Source organism: Sinocyclocheilus grahami, unplaced genomic scaffold (assembly GCF_001515645.1).
Source record: "Sinocyclocheilus grahami isolate Dianchi unplaced genomic scaffold, SAMN03320097.WGS_v1.1 scaffold218.1, whole genome shotgun sequence".
Taxonomy (NCBI): Eukaryota; Metazoa; Chordata; class Actinopteri; order Cypriniformes; family Cyprinidae; genus Sinocyclocheilus; species Sinocyclocheilus grahami.
This window is the reverse complement of record NW_015505397.1, coordinates 151998-174686: the sequence shown is the minus strand read 5'-3', so window position 1 is coordinate 174686 and position 22689 is coordinate 151998. Positions and strand designations below refer to the sequence as shown.

The window sequence follows — 22689 nt, the reverse complement described above, 5'->3', positions numbered from 1 at the left end:
AAACCCCCCCCCCCCCCCCCCCCAGACAGGCCACAGGCTGTGATTGGCCAGTGGGGCCAGGGGGCGTGTCTCTGCGGTCCAATCAAAGAGCTCCCTTGCTAAAGTTGAGCCGCGGAACAGAAGCTATAGCCTTAAACCTGGGGCTAGTTCTATGGGGTTCTTCCATTCTACTTCGACATCTGTTGCTGAATGTGAAGCAAGAACTCGTAATAAGAGAAGGCAGATTCAGTGCGGTCCTCCACGAGGTGCTGGAAAAAGCTGGTCTTGGCCGAGGTGTCGTCCCTGGAGAAAGACAATATTGAATGAGCCTTAAAATCATGCGTAATCATCATAATTGGCCCCATTTTGTTGTAAATGATTTATCTATGCATGTGTCTTCCAATCTATCATCAAAATGTAAATCCTGAACATTCATAAATAAAGCAAATAAGGGACATTTTGATTTCTGGTCTTTGAAAGGACAGTCCATTCAAAAAAAAAATAAAAAATTCTGTTTTTTTAGAAGATATTTTTAAGAATTCTGGTAACCAAAATGTTTCTAGTCCCACTACCTTTATAGACCCCCCCCCCCCCCCAAAAAAAACGATTAAAGTCACCGAGAACCAAGACTTTTCCCATTTCATCAAAATATTTGCTTTTACAGAATAAATTAATTGGTTATTTAAAACTAAAACTATTAAAAACCTGTTTTCTTTACTGAAATAAAGCTTTTGAATTTAGATGAGTTTAACAAATACATTCTACAATAAAAATACCATTAAATAAATTCAATTAATTGCAAGCTAAATACAAATAGAGAGAAAAAAAAAACTATAAAAAGAATGAAAATAAGTCACAAAATTACTAAAAGTAAAATTACAAAGAAAATTGAAAATATAATAATAAAAACTAATTCAAAATATGAATAAAGATTATAATAGAAAATAGAAAACTATTTTCTTAATTGACCAAATATTTTGGACCATCAAAAAATGGTCTCCACTGAGACACACACGATTACTAGCATTAAATAGAGGAAAAATCCTGCGATCTTTTCCTCCAAAATCGTATTTTCTCAAACTTTTCTACATCTTGGAAGACATGGCGCTGAGTAACTTCATTTTTGGGTGAACTATTTCTTTAAATCTGAGAGAAATGTTAGTGGGCTCTTTTAAAACATGCAGTTCAAAACCATCCAACATCTAAAAAAAAAAAACTTTTGAAGGAATGCAACTCCCACTGAGAGAGGAGGCAGTCTGTGATAGCATAAAAACACACCATCCTCCCTCAGGAACAATATGCTGCCCTGCGACTATGAATAACTGGGGCGGAAAGGGAAAGATATAGAGATTGGGAAAGATGGAGAGGAAGAACGCTGTATGGATTTAGGAGAAACCGAGAGAGCAGACATACTTGATCACATGAAAAGCAGGATGGAAGGTTCTAGACTCCAGCAGCCAAGAAATGAACGCTCGAGTTCGCTCTGAATACATCGTCTGCAGCTCAGGGATCTCAGTCTGTGAATCAACAAGAACAACAATAAACGTGTTTTCAGTTCATTCCAAAATTGCTTCTGTTTTTGTCAATAAGATGAAAGGTAAACCGCTGCTCTGCGGCCAAAAAAATAAAAATAAAATTCGTTTACAGATTAAATTAATTATATATGTTTATTGACTCTGATTATCACTGTCCTTGGTAATATATACGTATTAAATCATAAATCCAAAATAAATTAAAGCAGAATTTCTGAAATAAATCATATATTTATTTATTGTGAAACTATTATTGTATTACAAAGTTTAATACATTATTAAGTTGATTAAGTTTAATGAATTAAATTGATTAGACATGGTTTTTAATTATTAAAATGCAATTAAACCATTAAAAAGGAATTCATAAAAATTAAAACTGAAAACACAGAATTATTTAAAAATAAAATGAAATTTTGGGAAACTTCATAGGGCCCCAAAAATTTTACTTTTGATAAACTTTTAATAAATTGTTAAATTCTATAAGTTACATGATTTCAATTATTTTAGACATACATTTTTGGTCAGTAACATTTAATTTAAACATTAATACAAAATTAAGAAAAATTAAAACATTAAAAAGACGGAATTATATATATATATATATATATATATATATATATATATATATATATATATATATATTATATATAAATAAAAGGAATTTGAGAAAAAAATACAACTGATTTCATAGGGCCCTAAAATGCAATTTGTTATTTTTTTAATAAATTGAATTTTTATTAAATTCTATAAGTTGCATGATTTCAATTAATTAGACATGCTTTCTGATTACAAACATAACATTTAAACATTAAAGCAGAATTCAGAAAAATGAAAACATTTTTAACAGATAACAGATAAAATGAAATTTGGGTAAAAAAAAAATCAAACTGATTTCACAGTATGGAGAATCTGGAACATCAAGATGTTTAGGTCAGTGGTTTTTGTTTTGTTTTGAAACTGGAGTGAAGTGTGTGAGGTTTGGATCATTTAGAGAAATGACACATGGCCCACAATCCCCTGCAGGGTGAGATAATGCAGACCAACAGTGAAGCCTTCCAAAATGAAAAACAAATGAGCTGAACTCAAGACAAAGTTTGGTTCATGTTCTAATGCTGATCAGAAGCAGCTTTCATAACGTGGAGAATATGATTATATGAATAGAGAGGAGTTTGAGAAACACGAGCCAATGTGTGTCTGCGGTAAGAAGGCTGTTTTAACACACGAGGCACACAATCGACAAACCTCTTCCCTGGAGAGAAAAAAAAAACATGCAACAACAAATAATCAAATTTTGTTTTCATAAACACTGCAGTGTTATTTTAGTGTCACTGAAATACTGTTACAGATTTTGGTAATATTTTGAATTAGATTTTATATAGATGTTTTCGGTTTCTTTCAAGTTTTCAATATATTTATGCTTTAGTAATTTTGTTCTGTTTTTGTCATTTTTATTAGAGATGCAAGAATACCGATTGCAATTTTCTTGGCCGATTCTGATTTCTGATTTTTTGGAAGTGTGATCTGCCGATACCGATTTTTGCCGATTACGATTTTCTTTCTAAGAACTATAATTGACAGCATATACAAACAAATATCTACGCAAATTTCAATGCAAAAATTATTTACATAATAAAATAAATTATTAAACATTACAATTCCTCCAATCTGGACTAAGTTGCAGATTTTCTCTCACATATGACTAAACCACCAGTAGGTGGCGGCAAATGTCTGTTTTAATGAGTGAGTCATTTATTCATTCATTCAACCGATTCATTTAAATGGCTGATTCATTCAGAAACGAGGCAAGTGACTGTCCTTATGAATGGGTCACTGAATCATTGACTCACTCGATTCGTTCAAAACCGTGGATTCATTCAGTAACCAAACACTGATGTGTTGCTCGGAGACACACAACAGTTCTGCTGTGGCTTTGATCGGAACTATTTTCGTCAGCGAAATTGAGCAAAAACAGTCAATATTTTGTCTAAAATCTAAGTCACTTAATTTGAACTTCTTGTTTTTTGAAATACTATTGTATAAAATCAGTGTCACATTGCAATCGTGTTGATATTGATATTCGGGGAAACATCATGGCCGTATAATGCTGCTTACCTAAATCATATTTTGTAAATATCTTTTTTTTTTAATATACATTTCTGTGAGTTACTTTGTGTGTGCTGTCTCTCTCACACACTCACTCAGGCTGTGCAAGCCTCATCTGGCACGACATAAATACATTATCAGTCACCATTTACACTGAATTCAATTAAAATTAGAATCATTCTCACGCGAAACGACATGTTGTTTAAGTTTAACTGTGAGTGTGCGCGTGGCTGTGATGTCATTGCCGGCTCAGAATCGGCAAGACGTGAGATTGGCTGGCCAATCACTGATCCGGGCCGGTCATGCGAAAAATCAGCAGATTCCGATCACTGGCAGGTCAATCGGTGCATCTTTAATTTTTATTAGTGCTTTTTGTATATAATACATTTTTTAGCTTTAGGTTATTTCATTTCCGTCCATTTTAATTTGATTTCAAGTAATGCATTTTTTTTTATGGTTTTAGTTTTAGTTAAGTTAATATATAGTTTAGCTCTATATATATACAGTGGGGAAAAAAAGTATTTAGTCAGCCACCAATTGTGCAAGTTCTCCCACTTAAAAAGATGAGAGAGGCCTGTAATTTTCATCATAGGTATACCTCAACTATGAGAGACTGACCTCTGTCATTGCCAACAAAGTGTATATAACAAAGTATTGAGATGAAATTTTGTTATTGACCAAATACTTATTTTCCACCATAATTTGCAAATAAATTCTTTAAAAATCCTACAATGTGATTTTCTGGATTTTTTTTTCTCATTTTGTCTCTCATAGTTGAGGTATACCTATGATGAAAATTACAGGCCTCTCTCATTTTTTTAAGTGGGAGAACTTGCACAATTGGTGGCTGACTAAATATTTTTTTGCCCCACTGTAAATGACCTCTGCAATGATTGGCACAGTTCAAGCTGTCATTCATTAAGTCACTGAATATTAATTAGGTGTGGATAGGTGGTAACTTTATGACGTCTGATTACGCAAGATTTTATGCCAATATGCTTGTGTTTGTGACATCAATGCAATGTGATTTCTGAAAATTACATTTATGTAGCTTAGTGTCAAGTACGTTGTAAGCTTTGGGTGTCTTTTTTTCAAAAGAGCAAGAACAATCCTGTTTTCCTTAGGATAAATATATGACACCTTTAACACGACAGGGTGAAAGAAGATACTTGTGAGAAATGGAAAACAGTTCACAATGCGCACACACACACACACACACTCACCATGTTGGAGGGTAAGGATGCATAATTGGGGTAGCCCAACACGTCCCGTATAAATGTCTCGTTACAGCACTTCCCCACCCACAAAAACATCACCTACAGTGCGAAGGGCAGAAATCAGAGTAGAATTAATGAGAGAAGCTGCCGCAACACAATGTTGCTCTGTCTTGATAAATTCATGTGTTTTCGCGCAGTGATGCTTACACTGCCACAGTCCATGAGGAAGGCTCCCTCTCTAGTGAGTTTCTCTGCAGTGAGCTGCAGTAAGGGAGGCTGAGGAATCACAGAGTCATTCAGATGCAGCGCAGCCTAGAGGACAGATACAACACAATCTATTCAATCTATCCCACACTTCACCATTCTGTTCTGTAATTTATTTAAAAAATAATAGTAATAATAATAAATAAATAACAATAAAAGTATTTATTATATTATCTATGAATTAACTTTTAAATTAAAATACATATATAAAACAATAGTAATATTTCTTATTTTGTTTTAAGATTTTTAGTTCTTAATAAAAATATTACTAAAAATATATTTAGTAAATAATAGCAATTATAATAAACAATAATAGTTAATAATATAAAAATAATTAATATTATTGTCATATTGATATGTAAATCACAACATTTTTGGCCAAAACTCTGTTTAGTTATAAGAACTGCAATAATTTTAAAGCAAGAATGGTTAACACTTTACAATAAGGTAACATTAGTTAATGTTAGTTAATGCATTAATGTAAATTAACTAACAATGATAAATTAACTTGTTATAGTATTTATTAATCTTTGTTAATGTTAGTTAATAAAAATACAGCTGTTCATTTTTAACTTGTTATCTCATGTCCATTAACTAATGTTAACAGATACTTTTGATTAGTTAATGTTAATTTAAACATTCACCAATAGATTTGACAAAGATGAATACATGCTTCATATCTGTTTTCATTGTTAGTTCTTTGTTAACGAATGTAAGTTTAGCAATGTTAACAAATGAAACCTTACTATAAAGTATTACTCAATGTGTTTGATGTTTGTATTATTGTAGTATGACTATGTTATGTCTTTGCATGATGTCATTTAGGGAGAATTTTTTTGCAGAAAAATAATAATACTGTTGCTAATTAAAGGGCCAGCGCTCCCTGAATAACCTGGGATTAAATCTGCTGCTCAAAGGCTCAATAGTAACAGATGGTGATAAGGAATATTAATCAGTATGGAGGGACTCTACAATCCTGCACCATTATATTCCACACCCGTATGAATGTGTGTTACCTGTTCGGTCATGTTGTCGATGCGGTACAGGTCCGGATGAGCCATGCGCATGATCTGCAGCAGCGGCTGACTCTTCAACTCACACATGGAAAACACTCGCTCATCCAGACGGGTGCTGGTGCCAGTCCGCAGAGCTTTCTGAAGGACCAAACACACAACATATGAAGCATGGGCGTTGCTAGGCCTCCCAAAACTTCTACTCAGCCCTCCTAAAAAAATTTTGCGATTAGCTCCATAAACTGTACACAAATTCATGATCGCGTCAGTCCCTTTTAAATTTCATATGAAAACGGCGGCAGACTTCGGCTCCTCCCCGTCTTTCAGCGCGTTCTTCAATCCGCAGAGCGAGAAACAGATGACAAGGTGTGTGTTTATCAGTAGATTGTTATATCTCCATCTGTGCAGTTCTTTGTCATAAATACAGTTTACTAAATGTCATGGGGGAGCAATCGGTTTCCCATCTACTGTAAAGTTTTCGCTGTATTCACCCCTCATCACACCACAGCTGTTTCCTCCAGCGAAAATGTAACGTTAGACCTTAACACATATGAACGCATACTTTATAAAATGTTGCTATTTTCATTTGAAAATTGAACTTTCAATATAAAACATATTACAGTGCATGTGGCATTAACTACCATACAGTCATAACCAGAAATTATTGAAGACAGTGACAGACAGTAGGCTACTTGAGCATAGAAAGATGTTTGTATACTTGAGCTAATGAAAGAGGTTTGTACTAGAAATGCAAACAGTAAAGATGTGTGTGTGTGTGTGTGTGTGAGAGATCAGGAAGACTTGTATTTGGCTTATTCAGTACTCAATTGTTGGAATACTGCAATAGGTTTAGTATACCACCCTAACCTATTAGTCAACCACAGCTGTTTCCTCCAGCGAAAATGTAACGTTAGACCTTAACACATATGAACGCATACTTTATAAAATGTTGCTATTTTCATTTGAAAATTGAACTTTCAATATAAAACATATTACAGTGCATGTGGCATTAACTACCATACAGTCATAACCAGAAATTATTGAAGACAGTGACAGACAGTAGAGCATAGGAGCATAGAAAGATGTTTGTATACTTGAGCTAATGAAAGAGGTTTGTACTAGAAATACAAACAATAAATGTGTGTGTGTGTGTGTGTGTGAGAGATCAGGAAGACTTGTATTTGGCTTATTCAGTACTCAATTGTTGGAATACTGCAATAGGTTTAGTATACCACCCTAACCTATTAGTCAGACATTATTATTATTATTTTTTTTATTATTATACCCTCATTGGGGGCTGAGCCCCCCTAAAATGAAAATCCTAGAATCGCCCCTGATATGAAGTATATCAAATGTTAACAGATTTTTAAAAAACAATTTTTTTTACTGCATTCTACAGATCTGGGGCCTTCTGCCATGCACTTTTCCCCTAAGAAAATATGAAGAATTTGATCCTTTTAATGGCTTTTCAATGACATGTGGTTAGTAGGTGAACCTCTGGTGGCGTATATGCATACAGTGCCCCCACCTGTTTGAGCAGAGCAAGTACATATAGAGGGAAGAGACGCAGGGCGGCAGGGGTGATCAGGCCGGAGGGCTGGATGTTTGAGCCGTTAGCGCGATACGCCGTTAAACAATCCACCACGGCATTAACTAATGCATCTCTCGCGTCAGACAGACTGGAGGAGATGGAGCGATCGATAGCTGCGAACAGATACAAAGACAGAGACGATGTTTCTAGCAAAGCAAAACAGAAATCAACCTTAATAATCCATAGTGATTATTGTTCCATTTCAACATCATGCTGGTTGAAAATGTATGTCATTAAATTACCTTAAATTAGGGCTGCAACAAATAATCCCTAAATGAAGATGTAAATCAGGGGTCTCCAAACTCCTGCAGAGTTTAGCGCCAACCCTAATTAAACACACCTGAACATAATCAAGATCATACTAAGTCTGTTAATCAAGCTCTTACTAGGCATACTAGAAACTTCCAGGCAGGTGTGTTGAGGCACGTTGGAGCTAAACTCTGCAGGACACCGGCCCTCCAGGACCGAGTTTGGAGACCCCTGATGTAAATAAAAGTACAACTAATTTTGATTATCGATTTATCTCATCTGCACACTCTGCTTGGAAAACATCTACTTGTCCTGTCACATTTACGCATTTGGCTGCTGCTTTTATCCAAAGCAGCTTACACTACATTCTGTGTTTGAGATGCGTTGTCCTTAACACATAACTTATTTCCATTTTGAAGCTCCCTTTGACATAGGAGCAATTTTTTTACTAAAATAAAAAAAAATTTCTTTAATATTTCTTACATTTAAAGTAAGTTCAAAATTGTATTTTCTTATGAGAACAGACACAGTTTACACAGAGTAAATTAATGACAAAAGTCTTTAAAAAAGAAACGCGTGTTGAATTACAGTCACTGAAAAAAATGCATTGCATTAACAATCCGGCTCTGAAATTCAACTTGGTTGTATATTTAAGCTGTGAATATTTCCAAAAAAATTAATTAATGAAATTAAATAATAATTTATATATATTACACACACAATGCATTAATCAATTCACCTCCCAGATTTCATTTCCTTAAGCACTGTGTTTAAATATATGACTCTAATGGAGATTATGCATCGGTACTCTACTGCATTCCTGCAGGTCCCGGATGTGCAATGCTGAATATTCTTCCGAATTTGAACCACTGAATTTGTAGAAGCAAATTTGTAAAGCGAAATAAAATGGACCGAAAACTGCTTGCCAAATATTATAGGTGGTGTTTCAAGAACAGGTAATGCAATGCATTTCTTTTTTAATTATTGCATTTCAACTATGCCAATTTTGTCTAAACTTTTGTAATTAATTTACTTCCATATTACACAGAGTATAAATGTAATGTTTAAGTAAGTAAATGTATGCTCCTCCAACCTTGTACCAGTAAACATTGAGTCTGTACTTTTGTTTCTTTATTATTTTTTACAATCTTTATCAACTTTTACTTTCAGAAAGTAAGTTTCAAATGCTTTTTTTTGTGCATAGCCTACATAAGATACTGTAAATAATGGATTAAAAAGTATTTTTAATTCAAACAACTGTTTTTTTAATAATCATTTTAACAGATTAATTTGGGGGGGAAAAAATCAAAATAATCTTTAGTTGCAGCCCTACTATAAATGCATACAATACATATATATAAAAATACATACAACACATACATACTAGAAACACAATATATACATACTAGCAACAGGACACTGTGCACAAAGTATTGACAAAATATACTGCAATTAAAATGTCAGTGTGTTTGTTCTACTCACCCATGTTGGCCAGCAGGCATGTGATGGCCTGGATATCGGCTCCAGCAAACACTTCACTCAACTGACTGACCACCGGCAGACACAGAGTGTGCACTCGGATTCTACGTTTCCCTGTCAATCAAAAACGCATACCAATCAAAGGGAAATCCTACTCAGCTTGTGGGAGTGGTCTGATGTTCTAAACATGTCAAAAATGCTCTCTTTTTTTGATTAGTGTAAATGCTTGATTACCTTTGCTTGATGTGTAAAGAAGAGCTGCCTGAAAACAAGCAAGTGACGTATCAGCTAAACTCTCCTCGATGGACATCTGCACAGCGAAGCCAGAGTCCGGGTTCACGTTGGCCAAAGAGAGCAAATCAGTAGAGCGCACAAAGAAGTTGCCATGGAAAGTGTGGATGGACAAGCCTATTGACCAATCAGAGAAAGTGTCATTAAAAAAATGGCCCTACAGATACTGGTTAATGAAAGTGTCAATCAAAGCAACTGTGGCAGCAGGGCCGTGCAGAGACCTTTGGAGGGGCAGGTGCTCATGAGTATAAAACGGGCACATGGAGCACGGCTTTTAATAAGGCTGTGCTCCTTGCTGACACGTGTATCGAAACGGATGGTTCTGTATTGACAGCAGCAAATGATTTGAAAAAGAAACACAGAACAGAAAAGACCATTTTAAGTTTAAAAGTTAAAAAAAAATTTCTTTGCACCTCTTAATCACTCTGGAATTAGAAACAGAATTCTATTAGGCCTATTATTATTATTATTGAGTTTACAGGGTATGGTGGTTTTGCTGTTGTAAACACTACTGTTGTTGTTGTAAAAAAAATATTTCTGTCTTATTGAAAATAGAATTATATTCTAATCCTGTTCTGAATTTATTTAATTAATTTTTTTAATGATAATAAAAATAGGATTGATAAGTATAAATCGGAGGATGGGAAAATCAGTATACGCCTGTTTTATCAGTGTTGTGAAATTTTTTTTTAAGGCACTCTACGTTTTTTTAAATAAATAATGTAATAATATAAGTTCAAAGTAATATTTTTTAGTCAGATAACAAAGACAAGACCCCTCGACACCCTTTTCCCAATCAAACAGCAAGAACGAAAGAGAACAGGCACCTTCGTTTATATTGCTGTGTGAAGAACCTGCATTTTTAATATTTAATTTGAGTGAAATGTAAATTCGTCCTCCGCACTTTATTCGGGCAGATGTGTTCACGTAGAGGTTTCTAGATTTAAATCTAGATTTACATTCAAAGAGACAGTATAGATAGTCTATGCATGACCTGACGTTTTATTCGTATCCAAAATGAGGAGAAGTAAATATCTGGATGCAGTGTAGGCCTATGTTTAATTCATACTTGAAGCCGGAGGGCGCTCTTGTGCAGAAAGTCCAAAACAGACTCATAGAAGGAATGACTTATGACCTGCAGGAAATCCCTAATATGGACAAAAACATTCGGCTATCACTGTAGCTGAGCTGAATAAAAAGCAGAAAAAACGTGAAGACAATAAACATACGATTGCGAAAATATACGATTTATGTGTGTTTTTCAAGTCATCTCCAGGTAATAAATAAACTATATGATTAATGCTGATTATATATAATAACTGATTGACATATCATTTAAGAAACTATAGAATATATTTCCTGCCTTATTCTGTGATGAAAATGGGGAAAAGGTGCTCGTAGTAGCCTTTATAAAATAAAGCTTTGAAGTTGCCGGTATAGACGAAAACATTGCGGATGAATTTAGACATTATAGTTTTTACATTGTAATGTAATGTAGGTCATCGTGTAGATATGTAATGTAGGTCAAAAACCCTTGCTACTTGTACTGCGTTAGACTTCACTTCATAGACTAAGTCGCTGTGGATAAAAGCGTCTGCAAAATGATAAAATGTAAATAAAAATATGAATTTATTCGAGACCTACTACTGCGCATGCACGTAAAATATCCACTACGTAGTGGATATAGTCCAGCTACGTCATCGTGCTGCAAGCTGCAGCGAGGACAGACTCTTGTATTCTAGTAATGACGTGAAATAAAACGTCCTCGTGTTTTAAAGAAGAGTGGCTTGATTAAGTGCTGGAAATAGCGGATAATTGGCACAGAACGGTAACAAAACTCAGCAGGGCCGTGCAGAGACCATTAGAGGGGCAAGTGCTCAAAGTATAAAAGGGGCACATGGAGCACGGCTTTTAATAGGGCTGTGCTCCTTGCTGATAGGTGTATCGAAACGGATGCTTCTGTATAGCAGCAAATGCCGCGATGCAGTTCTGAAAAAGAAGCACAACAGAAAAGACCATTTTAATTTTAAAAGTTAAAGAAATGTTTCTTTGCACCTCTTAATCACTCTGGAATTAGAAACGGAATTATATTAGGCCTATTATTATTATTATTGCGTTTACAGGGTATGGGGGTTTTGCTGTTGTAAACACTACTGTTGTTGTAGAAAAAATATATTTCTGTCTTATTTAAAATAGAATTATATTCTAATCCTTTTCTGAATTTATTAATTTTTTGAATGATAATGATAATAAAAACAGGATTGATAAGTATAAATCGGAGGATGAGAAAATCACTATAAGCCTGTTTTATCGGTGTTGTGATAATTATTTTTAAGGCACTCTACGTATTTCAAGTTCAAAGTAATCGTTTTTAGTCATAAAAAGCAGAAAAAACGTGACGACAATAAACACACGGTTGCGAAAATATACGGTTTATGTGTGTTTTTCAAGTTATCTCCAGGTAATAAATAAACTATATGATTAATGCTGATTATATATAATAACTGATTGACATATCATTTAAGAAACTATAGAATATATTTCCTGCCTTATTCTGTGATGAAAATGGGGAAAATGTGCTCGTAGTAGCCTTTATAAACCGATCATAAAATTATCATTAGGAAAATATTGAACAAAAATATTACAGCCCCTTGCTGCAGCTAACCTTATTTCCACAGACTACAAACAGCAATATAAACAACAGCTGTGTATGCTCTCTTCATGCCGTTCTTGTAAAATAATAATAATTTAATAATATAAGTTTACAAAGCACACCGCTCCGCTGAGAACTCCACTTACCGGCAGCCGCGGACGTTATGAAGGCATCCGGGTAGTGCGCTAAATTAAAGGTGTCTGAATGTGACATCCCGGATGAGATCGCAACGTCGGGTGAAAGGTCATCATCATGTGGATAATTTTATTTACGGCTAAATTATTATTCATTAATTTTACTAATAATTAGATTGGGCAGGTCTTCACAAAATGGCGTTTAATTACAAAAAAATAAAAATTGCCTTGACAAAAGGGCACTTTGGGCATTTAGGGGAAAAGGGGCAGGTGCTCAAGCACCCACCGCACCCCCCCTCCACGTGCCTGTGTGGCAGTGTCAAACAAAGCTTGTGTATCTCCACCTCCTTACCTTTGGTGCATCTGATCCTCATGACGGCTTCAAATCCGATCTTTCTGGTGAGGTATCGCTGCAGATCTTTCTGGAATTTCTGGCTCTGAGCGGTATTGTGAACATGATGGAAGGACGGGTAGTAAAAGACACTGCCGGCTGAGTATTTGGACACACATGCTGCACAAGAAGAATAAAAGATCTTGTTTCACAACTTTAGGGCACATATAACTAAGAGCTGAGAAAGAACATTAAGTGTGTGCATGTGTACCTAAAGAAGCCAGGTCTGAGTACTGGGAGCTCAGTAAGAACAGATCCACTCCGATCTGCTGTCCAGAACAGTCCAGAGCCAGTTTCTTGTAAAAGTCTGTAGCAGGACCCAAGTGCTGGACATTCTGAACACAAACAAGCCAACAAAAACGCTCAAAGCACAGAAACATTCACTGAAACATAATTAAGTATCTGTAATTTTTTTTTAAATCACAATAAAACATGTATAAGTATTAGAAATACTTTTAGTTAATTAAACAGGAACACATTTAACTGCCAAACAGGGTAATTGAAATTTTAAAATACATGTTTTATTGAGCATATACATGTGTTTCGAAACTGGCTTATGTAGTAACATACAGTATCAATATTGGTTGATATTGGATTTTGCTGATAAAATAATAATGTAGTTAAAGGCAACAAAAGATTATTGTGCTTATACTAGTTAAATTGAGTGAGTTAATGTTTGTTTTTTTCTTCACAGAGAGAAGCCAGAAGAGTTTATGTTGACTTAAATTCCAGATACAGTTTTACTGAGTAATGAAAATACCAATAATATCCAAAAAACAAACAAACCCAAAACTCTTTAAAACAAAACACTCTTTTAAAAAGGTATATAATGCAGGACCTTTAATTTTAAACAAGTCTGAAATACACAGACTTCCAGCTGCTCATTTAAAATCATAAGCAAGATAAAATATCTAAAACCATTTACAACATAATACAATCTTATCACCATAAAGTAAACACTGTCATAATTCATCAAAGACAGATCATAAAGACTCGCTTGGCATAAATGCGTGGTATTAAATTATTGTGAACTGTGTAACAGCACCACGTTTTGACTTTGAACATGCAGTGCACACATTTATTTAATGGAATCATGAACTTTTAAGTTTAATAGTTTAATATAAAGCCAATTTATGTTAAACATAAATAGTTTTTCCGTCCCAAAATTGAAGACCCCTTAAGACTTTTGTTATACTATTTACGAAATTTAATTTAGTCTAAACTGAATTTAGGACTTTTTAAAAAAACTCATGACTTCAACAACTTGGTAGGGCCAATTTCTATGCTGGTAAATGTTAATTCTCTTATAACTTGTTGAAAAACTTCACATGTTCCAATCACTGAGCAGCCACTCATATGAATGTTTGCATTTATGCATGATCAGGGTCTGTTTAAGTTGAATGATGATTCAGGAGCGTTACCTTGGTGCTGGATCTGAGGTTGGGGTCTTCCCGTGACTGCAGGAGTCCAGCGCCGAGGGTGGGCAGCTGGGTCTGAAACACTGACACCCGGCCTCCTGTTGGGCACATGAGTTTATACGCCGCCTGCAGAGCCGGACCCAGAGCGCTCTGAGTTTCACGCGTGTGCGTGAACATCCCCGGCAGCGCGTTCAGCAGGTCCTTCACCAGCTGCGAGCACATGCACAGACACACTTTCTGTCAGATAACGCAGCTGCAAAAATGGTGTCACATATCAAAGCTTGTGTGATACAGAGACAAAAGATGAAGCCGGGAAATGGGAACACAAACACATCTGACCTCACACACACAGAGATATAAGGTCTTAAAATACAGACAGAGAGAACAATAAAATTCCAACCTCTTTACTCTCTTTGAGATTCACCAGCAGATTGTCGTGTGTTGGGATGAAGACATCTAAGAGAATCAAAAACAAACATCTCTCAATCACTCAGATGCAATGCAATGTTCTGTAGGCCTGTTATGAATGCACAATAAAAAAGCCAATATAGCCTTGTGTGATTAATAAACCACAAAACTGCAATGCAATGAAATGAAATAATATCTGTATGTTGCATGCTTTGTGAAAGCATGGTGCTTTTTGTTTTCAGGGATATACACATATTTCAAGTATAGTTTGACCAAAACATGCTTAATTTGACGACAAAAAGGAATTGCTTGCTAGTTAACCCTTTAACTACTTCTAGTGTCTTGATATTGAAGCAGCAGCAGCAGCAATATGAGATTATATTCTATATATCTTATTGCAGAGCAAATCGCAAAATGTGAAAATATTGATTTCTGACCAAATCCTGTTGCAAATGCAGAATCATTAGACATGAAATTTTCAGATATCACAAATTTAGATAAATAATAAATAAGTAATACTAAAATAGTAATATTTTATTTTATATATATATATACACCCAAAATACACACACAAATATCTCTATCTCTCTCTCTCTATATATATATATATATATAGATATATAAAATTCATTAAATATATATTATAAATATATAATACATTAAATAATATTATACATATACAATAAAAGTGGTTTGTCGAGTAAAGACAAGATATGAAATTTTAGTATAATATAACATATCTTGTGCGAAAGTGGCTATATCAATCAAAACTGGGCAATTTGCAGTTACAAAACATTGCTGATTAATTAAATAAAAGTCTCTCTTAATGTGCAAAGCCAAAATCGGTGAACAGAGAAAGAAAAGTAAGAGAATCAGACAGGATTACCATCAATATCAGACACCAGCAGCATCTGAGGCTGAGAAAGACCCTCCTGCAGGTTATAAAAGTGGACGGTGCTGTCAAACGTCACAAACCCGATGCGTGTACGAGTATCTCCGGGCAACCTGAGAGAGAAACATGCATGCGTGGTCACATCTGAGGTGTGTGACACTCAAAAACATTTCATCACCTGTAATATCTCACTTTTCTAGGTTGTCCAGCAATGACTGGCAAAACACATTCAAGTAGCCCGACTCCACAGCATTATGAGACACATCCAACACGAACAGGTACACAGCAGGCTGAGGAGGCCGAAGCTGGAGACAGAAAACAAACGTCAAATAAAATGCAATCATAGCATTAAAGTTCTTTGAAGACGGGAAAACACTCACCATGTAATCAGAGGAAGCGATGAACTCCACAGTTGAATTCTGGACCTCTGGTCTCTTGTGAGGCTCACCGTATGAACGAGTTACAGGATTATACATAAACTCATCAGGGACTGATTGAAAAGACGACAATTTATCAGAACATAACGAAACACTCAGGAACATGTTAATGTGAGAAAACAGAATTTATTTTAGAGAATTTAATCGTAACTTATGGTACAATAACTTTGTTCACGGTTCTCTAATGTCAGTTTATGGTCACATAACATGCAGGCAAACAAATAAAACATTTAATCTTTGTGTGTTTTTGTGTTTTATTTTGATTGCTTTTATTTTAAAATGTTTTATTTTAAATTTAGTTTTTATGATTCAATCAATTTCCTTCATTAACCCCAGTTTGAGAAATCCTAAACCAGACTAACCAAACACAATTGCAATTTGAGTCTTACCATCATTGACTCTGTAACACAGATTACACTTCCACCTGCGCTGATCCAGAAACGAAACAAAAGGGTTTATATATGTCCGACATGAACGACAACGAACTATAGTGTTAGAGGTGATGACTGGTAACTGCTGCAGAGACAAAGAGAGAGAGAGAGAGAGAGAGAGAGAGAGAGAGAGAGAGAGAGAGAGAGTTAATGAAGAGAGAATTAAATCTGCACTATCATGTTCTAATGTTGTGTCAGTAAAGCTCTAGATAAGGCAGTATGACACCCGTTTATGACACCGTTATCTGTAATTCAGACGGTTTCATATCAAAACCTGATAAAAACGGTTTACCCTCATGTGGGAACTCCGAGTGAAGTTTACTAAAATATATTAAATGGGATCATGTGTTCATGATGGTACTTTCTTAAAATGGATAATCTTAAAATGGCCAAAAACCATCCAATCAATAGGTCTGTCCAACATACTTCACAGTTCAAGCCTCTCACGCTCGTTTATTTGATAAAAAATTTAGCAAAAACTGTAATATTGTGAAATATTTGTATTATTTAAAATAACTGTTTTCTATTTAAATATATTGTAAAATGCAATTTATTCCTGTGACAGCAAAGCTGAATTTTTTTTCCAGTCTTCAGTGTCACATGATCCTTCAGAAATCACTCTAATATGCTGATTTGCTGCTCAAGAAACTTTTCTGATTATTATCAAAGTTGAAAACAGTTGTGCTGCTTTCTGTGGAAAGAGTGATAATTCTTTTCCAGGATTCTTTGATGAATAAAAAGTTCAAATGAACAGCCTTTATTTGAAATTTTTGTAACATTATAAATGCATTTAATGTCAATTTAATGCATACTTAGTGAATCATTCATTTAAAAAATATATTTTTGAATGTTAGTGTACATCTATAACTATTACACAGTACATCAACCAGACCATGGTTTGTGTTTGAGTTGTGCTTTCTGCTCCTACCGTTAAATCTCTGAAGGGATGCAGCAGTAATCCAAGAGGCAGACGAGCTTTATTCAACAGCGCTTGAGTCTGAGGAATGTTAGTGAGTGTACAGCGAAAAGTGCTGGACGAGAAAGCCAAAGAAAGAAAGAGAAACTGTTAAACAAAAACAAAGCTGCTTCTCTGTCTGCACCAGTTGTGTGAAACCACAACCTCCTACAAACACGTGTGTCATCTCTCTGCTCTTACTCGGGGCTGCAGTTGACCTTGCGCAGGTCGTTGCTCAGGTTGGGCTCAGGTGGAGGTGCGTGTTTGGGAGGAAGGATGTTTCTCTCCTGGAGTAGATTCACAGGTCTCAAGGTTTCAGCCTCCAGTTCAGAAACGCCGCCGAGGCCTCCTAACGCTGATGACAGCTCAGACAGAGACGGGAAAGGCTACAAAAACACAAACACAGCCATTTTATAAACCTCTGCCTAAATGACACAGACTTTCTGAATCACAAACTAGTGTCAATACCTGCGAGTACGGCTGGTATCCTGGTGGGTTGTACCCTCCGTGAGAGGGGGAGGAGTCTGGTCTGGGGGCGGGGTTTTGTTGGTAAGCAGGATGCATGGTTGGATAATTGTATCCGAAGGGTGGAGCTTGTTTGGCAGGAACACTAGTTGGAGGAGCGGCAAGATCTGATTGAAGAAAGAGAGAAAGCCCAGATGAATGTGTGTTGGCAAATCATTCAAGAGTAGATCTGGCATGGAGATGTCTTAGTGAGGCTTGTAATGATGTACCCGAATAACCGCCGCCCTCTACAGACTCATAACTGTTGGGAACCGGAGAGGCGCTGCCTGTTGTTGTAGACGAGCTGTCTCCACCTGTGAGAGTTTACAAACACACAGGCAAGCGGCATGTGTATTTTAGGACTGTTCTCATTTTGATGCACAAAAGTAAATTACTCAAAAACTTAGGAATGCATACTTTAACTATTTCACCAAATTTTTCGAAACACTGATTCAGCAGCTTCATTTTTAATTTTTTTTGCAGAGGTCTCTGTGTGGCATATTATGTCCAGAAATGATATGCATATTCAACACTGTTCAAAAGTTTGGGGTCAGTGAAGAATTTTTTATAGCACATATTATGGAAGATAAAAGAAGATAATTTGAGAAGCATCTATTTTTTTAGTATTTTTTGTTAATGCAATGAAAGTCATTGATAACCAAAACAGCTTTGTTACCAGCGGTCTTCAAAATAAAACTGCCAGCAGGTGGCGTTAAATGTCTTTATGAGTCATTCATTCATTCGATTGGTTCAAACGGATAATTCATTCAGGAATAAAGTAAACGGCCCTCTCTATCAATGGGCCTTTGAATCATTGGTTCACACGATTTGTTCAAAACGAGGATTCATTCAGAAACTAAACACCGCCGTGCTGCTCGGAAACGTACAACAATAAATGGCTTTATAGGTAATATTTTTGTTGGCAAAATTGGGCAAAAACACACAATATTAACTTTTTTTTAAAGTTTTTTTTTATTAACTTACTGAACTGTTGTATAAAAATCACATTTGCACTCTTGCTTTTCGTGTAAAAACAGCACTCGTGTTATTTTGCTCTCGCTGCTCGTGTGATATCGCTTATTGTGATATAAAAATGAGACAAAAACTTATACAGGGCCATTTTTGCCCAAATATCATGAATTTTAGTGCATAACTGCATTTATGAAGTTGCTGTTCTGTATCATGTTTGTCAACATTCAACTGTATGAAATGCAAGATGGCGTACAGGTTTGGGGGCGGGGCCAGTGCGTTTGCAGTGTTAAAATATTTTATTAAAATAATTTTTTTCATAACTAATTAATTAACAGTCCTAATATATATATATATATATATTTTTGGAAATTGGGGGGGGGGGGATTTGTGTTTTACAATTTATAATGTTGTCGATTCATATTTATATGGTGAGGAAGATACTTAAAAAAAACCTTTGATTTCAAACTCTGAATAGAATTTATTTTAATAAAAAAGACAAGTAAACAGTCCGTAATAAAATAAGAATAGATAAATGACAAGCAATGGCACAAACAAATACAATAACAAGATACAACTAAAATTAATTGTGCTTTTTCAGGTTGGTATAACAGTAATATTCAGGTACAGAAATACCACAGAAATTGAATAACCTCTTTAACTTTAAAATAACACGTGTTAGTCTTCAATGTATAAATAAACATTAATGACAGACAGCAGCAGGTTTATTTAGGTTGCTGTCTCTTTAAGACCTCATGCACGGATCTAACTGTTACACAAGTTTTGTTTCTCAACTGTTTACATTCACTTAATAGCCTATATACTAGTATAAATTGGCCATTGCGCGCTCTCAGATGCGGCTCTGTGTGCATGCTTTGGATGTGAGCTCACAGAAAAAGGTCTCACGGAGAGCGCGCAAGTACTGAATCGAGCACTTGAATGTTTAAAATTATAAGACTCAAAAGCACGTGAAAATGATACATTCCGTCATCTGTCGCGAGCGTCTTCCACGCTGAAATATTTGCGGGAATTTCCAGTGTTACAAGTGCGGAAACTGCTGGAATCATTAGAATTATGCACAATCCCACACCGAAATTCAAGCCATGTTTAATATTAAAATATTATAATATAGCAAATAGTCTCCCCTTTAAGTAAATAAGAAAACATGCATGCAATCATATCTATATAAATAAATATAAATTTGAACGCAATATCGACCAACTATTGCCATTTGTGAATAGTGATTAGCCACTGAAACCAGTAACAATCTCCATTTCATGAACCATATCAGACAGAGAAAAACCCCTCAAACACCTACCCAAATCCACCCAGAACACACTCCACTGCTCTCATGATGTGTATGCAATTTAAAGCTAAATTTCCCATTTACTTGCTGATATTCAGTGATATTACAGAATCAGGACTCTTAGAGAAGACAATAATCCTCAGAAGAGCTTAACCTAACACTAATCCTCCATAACCCAACTGAAACCATAATAGACCAGAGAGAGAGAGAGAGAGGCTGTGATTGGGTAAGCGATGGTTATCCTGTGCCTAATCTACTACCTCACTGGATCAGCAACCTGAACTCAAGAACAGATTGAGAATGAAACATCCACACGGAACATAAGTGGACACATTAAATTTTAGTTTGGGTGCATGAAAAAAAACAAACAAAAAAACAAACCCGAGACTCCCCCTCGAGTGCAAGAAGTCCAAGAAAGGAGCTATTTCACTCAACGAGGATGATGAAACCTCTGGAGTGTGTGATGAATTGGTAGCAGGCTAAAACATGACACATCCAAACTCCCCATGAGAAAACACAGCACCCCAACACACACTTCATAATGAAGTGCTAAAAATACAATCTGCCCAGAGAGAGAGAGAGAGAGAGAGAGAGAGAGAGAGAGAGAGACGGGCTGTGATTGGGTAAGCGATGGTTATCCTGTGCCTAATCTACTACCTCACTGGATCAGCAACCTGAACTCAAGAACAGATTGAGAATGAAACATCCACACGGAACATAAGTGGACACATTAAATTTTAGTTTGGGTGCATGAAAAAAAACAAACAAAAAAACAAACCCGAGACTCCCCCTCGAGTGCAAGAAGTCCAAGAAAGGAGCTATTTCACTCAACGAGGATGATGAAACCTCTGGAGTGTGTGATGAATTGGTAGCAGGCTAAAACATGACACATCCAAACTCCCCATGAGAAAACACAGCACCCCAACACACACTTCATAATGAAGTGCTAAAAATACAATCTGCCCACAACACTCTCACACACTTCTGTAGGAAGCAGGAGCAAACAGGGTTACTAAGATTACCAGTCCATTATGGAGACATACATACATTCCCAAAAAGACTCATGGCTGTATTAGATCAAAAGGGTGCTTCTACTAAATACTGAGCAAAGGGTCTGAATACTTAGGACCATGTGATATTTCAGTTTTTCTTTTTTAATATATCTGCAAAAACGTCGACAATTCTGTGTTTTTCTGTCAATATGGGGTGCTGTGTGTACATTAATGAGGAAAAAAAATTAACTTAAATAATTTTAGCAAATGGCTGCAATATAACATAGAGTGAAAAATTTAAGGGGGTCTGAATACTTTCCGTACCCACTGTATATGATATCCAACTTTATCCTCATCTAAAGCGATATATTCTATCTCAACTGGCTGACTTTTTTTGTTGCAAAATTTAACTATATTATCACACCACTCTGTTTGTTCAAATTTATCCCCATATATACAGTATGTAGGGATATATACTAAATAGCAAATCTCAACTGTTTGATTGCTTGTATCATCACAAAATTTAACTATATCACTGTTCAGCTCTAATCTGCTAACTAATCTGCGACTAAAGGGCATGAAGATGTTAAGATAACAAACATTTTAATTTCCAATAACCATATTAATTATAACCATATTAATTTCCACAACAATAACTGGACACCATTTGTTGAATTTCCTTCCTTAATTCATGTATTCTAGAAATGACAATATGACAATTCGGAGCTATTCATGTTTTTAGACTCATTATTGTTTTCCATGACAAAAAGATCCATGTTCTGTTTTATTGTTACTGACAGAACATCACATTAATATTCAGTGTTGGGGAAAGTTACTTTTAAAAGTAATGCATTACAATATTGCGTTACTTCCTAAAAAAGTAACTAATTACGTTACTTAGTTACTTTTTATTGAAAGTAATGCATTACGTTACTTTTGCGTTACTTTTTAAATCTGGGTTGGGCTTGCTTGTTTGCTTTTAATATAAAAAGTTGTATTTTTGGCAAATGTAAAAGCCCTTTCGCACCAAAAAGGAAATGTAAATTCACGTCTGTACAATAGAACGCAGAAGAAGAAAGTTCAACACTCTTCAGTAATAAAAGAAGAAGAATTGTTAGTTTATCTTGTGTAATTTGTGCTTATTTGTATGGTTGAATAGGATCATCGAAGGTCAGCAGCAAATTGGTTAATAAAATGGGATTAAATATATAAAGGATATTTGTATTATGTAACATATTTAATTATTGCAGCTTTGTGTCATATTCTGAGTTACTTTTAACCGGTTTTTTTTTTTTTTTTTAATTTTGAGGAAAATTAAATCCGTTTTTTTTTTTTTGTGAGTGAGATGCATGTTCACATTTATTCTAGAACTAAAGTAACATCTTACTCCCGATTTCTCTCAACATGGGGACAGGAGAGCTTTCAATCAATAAATGGGGAAAAAAAAGTAAATGGCGTTACTTATTTGAAAAAGTAACTCA

At 35.3% G+C, this 22689-nt stretch overlaps 1 protein-coding gene across 3 annotated transcripts in view; it reads right to left on the bottom strand.

The window, feature by feature from the left end:
- Positions 1–18: 18 nt before the first annotated feature.
- sec24b (SEC24 homolog B, COPII coat complex component) overlaps positions 19–22689 on the bottom strand; it is a 27868-nt gene continuing 5197 nt past the window's right edge. Inside the window, exons 5-24 of one of the 3 annotated variants that reach the window (XM_016287052.1) lie at positions 18172–18255; positions 17906–18069; positions 17639–17823; positions 17411–17513; positions 16441–16567; positions 15995–16104; positions 15807–15919; positions 15609–15727; positions 14715–14770; positions 14318–14524; positions 13108–13231; positions 12858–13016; positions 9662–9835; positions 9431–9541; positions 7637–7812; positions 6112–6249; positions 5039–5143; positions 4838–4930; positions 1393–1496; positions 19–282 (exon numbers count right to left, since the gene is read on the bottom strand). In XM_016287052.1, the coding sequence (XP_016142538.1) occupies positions 168–282; positions 1393–1496; positions 4838–4930; positions 5039–5143; positions 6112–6249; positions 7637–7812; positions 9431–9541; positions 9662–9835; positions 12858–13016; positions 13108–13231; positions 14318–14524; positions 14715–14770; positions 15609–15727; positions 15807–15919; positions 15995–16104; positions 16441–16567; positions 17411–17513; positions 17639–17823; positions 17906–18069; positions 18172–18255 (2567 nt within the window). In that variant the 3' untranslated portion in view covers positions 19–167. The remainder of the gene's footprint in view (positions 283–1392; positions 1497–4837; positions 4931–5038; positions 5144–6111; positions 6250–7636; positions 7813–9430; positions 9542–9661; positions 9836–12857; positions 13017–13107; positions 13232–14317; positions 14525–14714; positions 14771–15608; positions 15728–15806; positions 15920–15994; positions 16105–16440; positions 16568–17410; positions 17514–17638; positions 17824–17905; positions 18070–18171; positions 18256–22689) is intronic. The other 2 variants (XM_016287053.1, XM_016287054.1) reach the window with 2 other exon arrangements.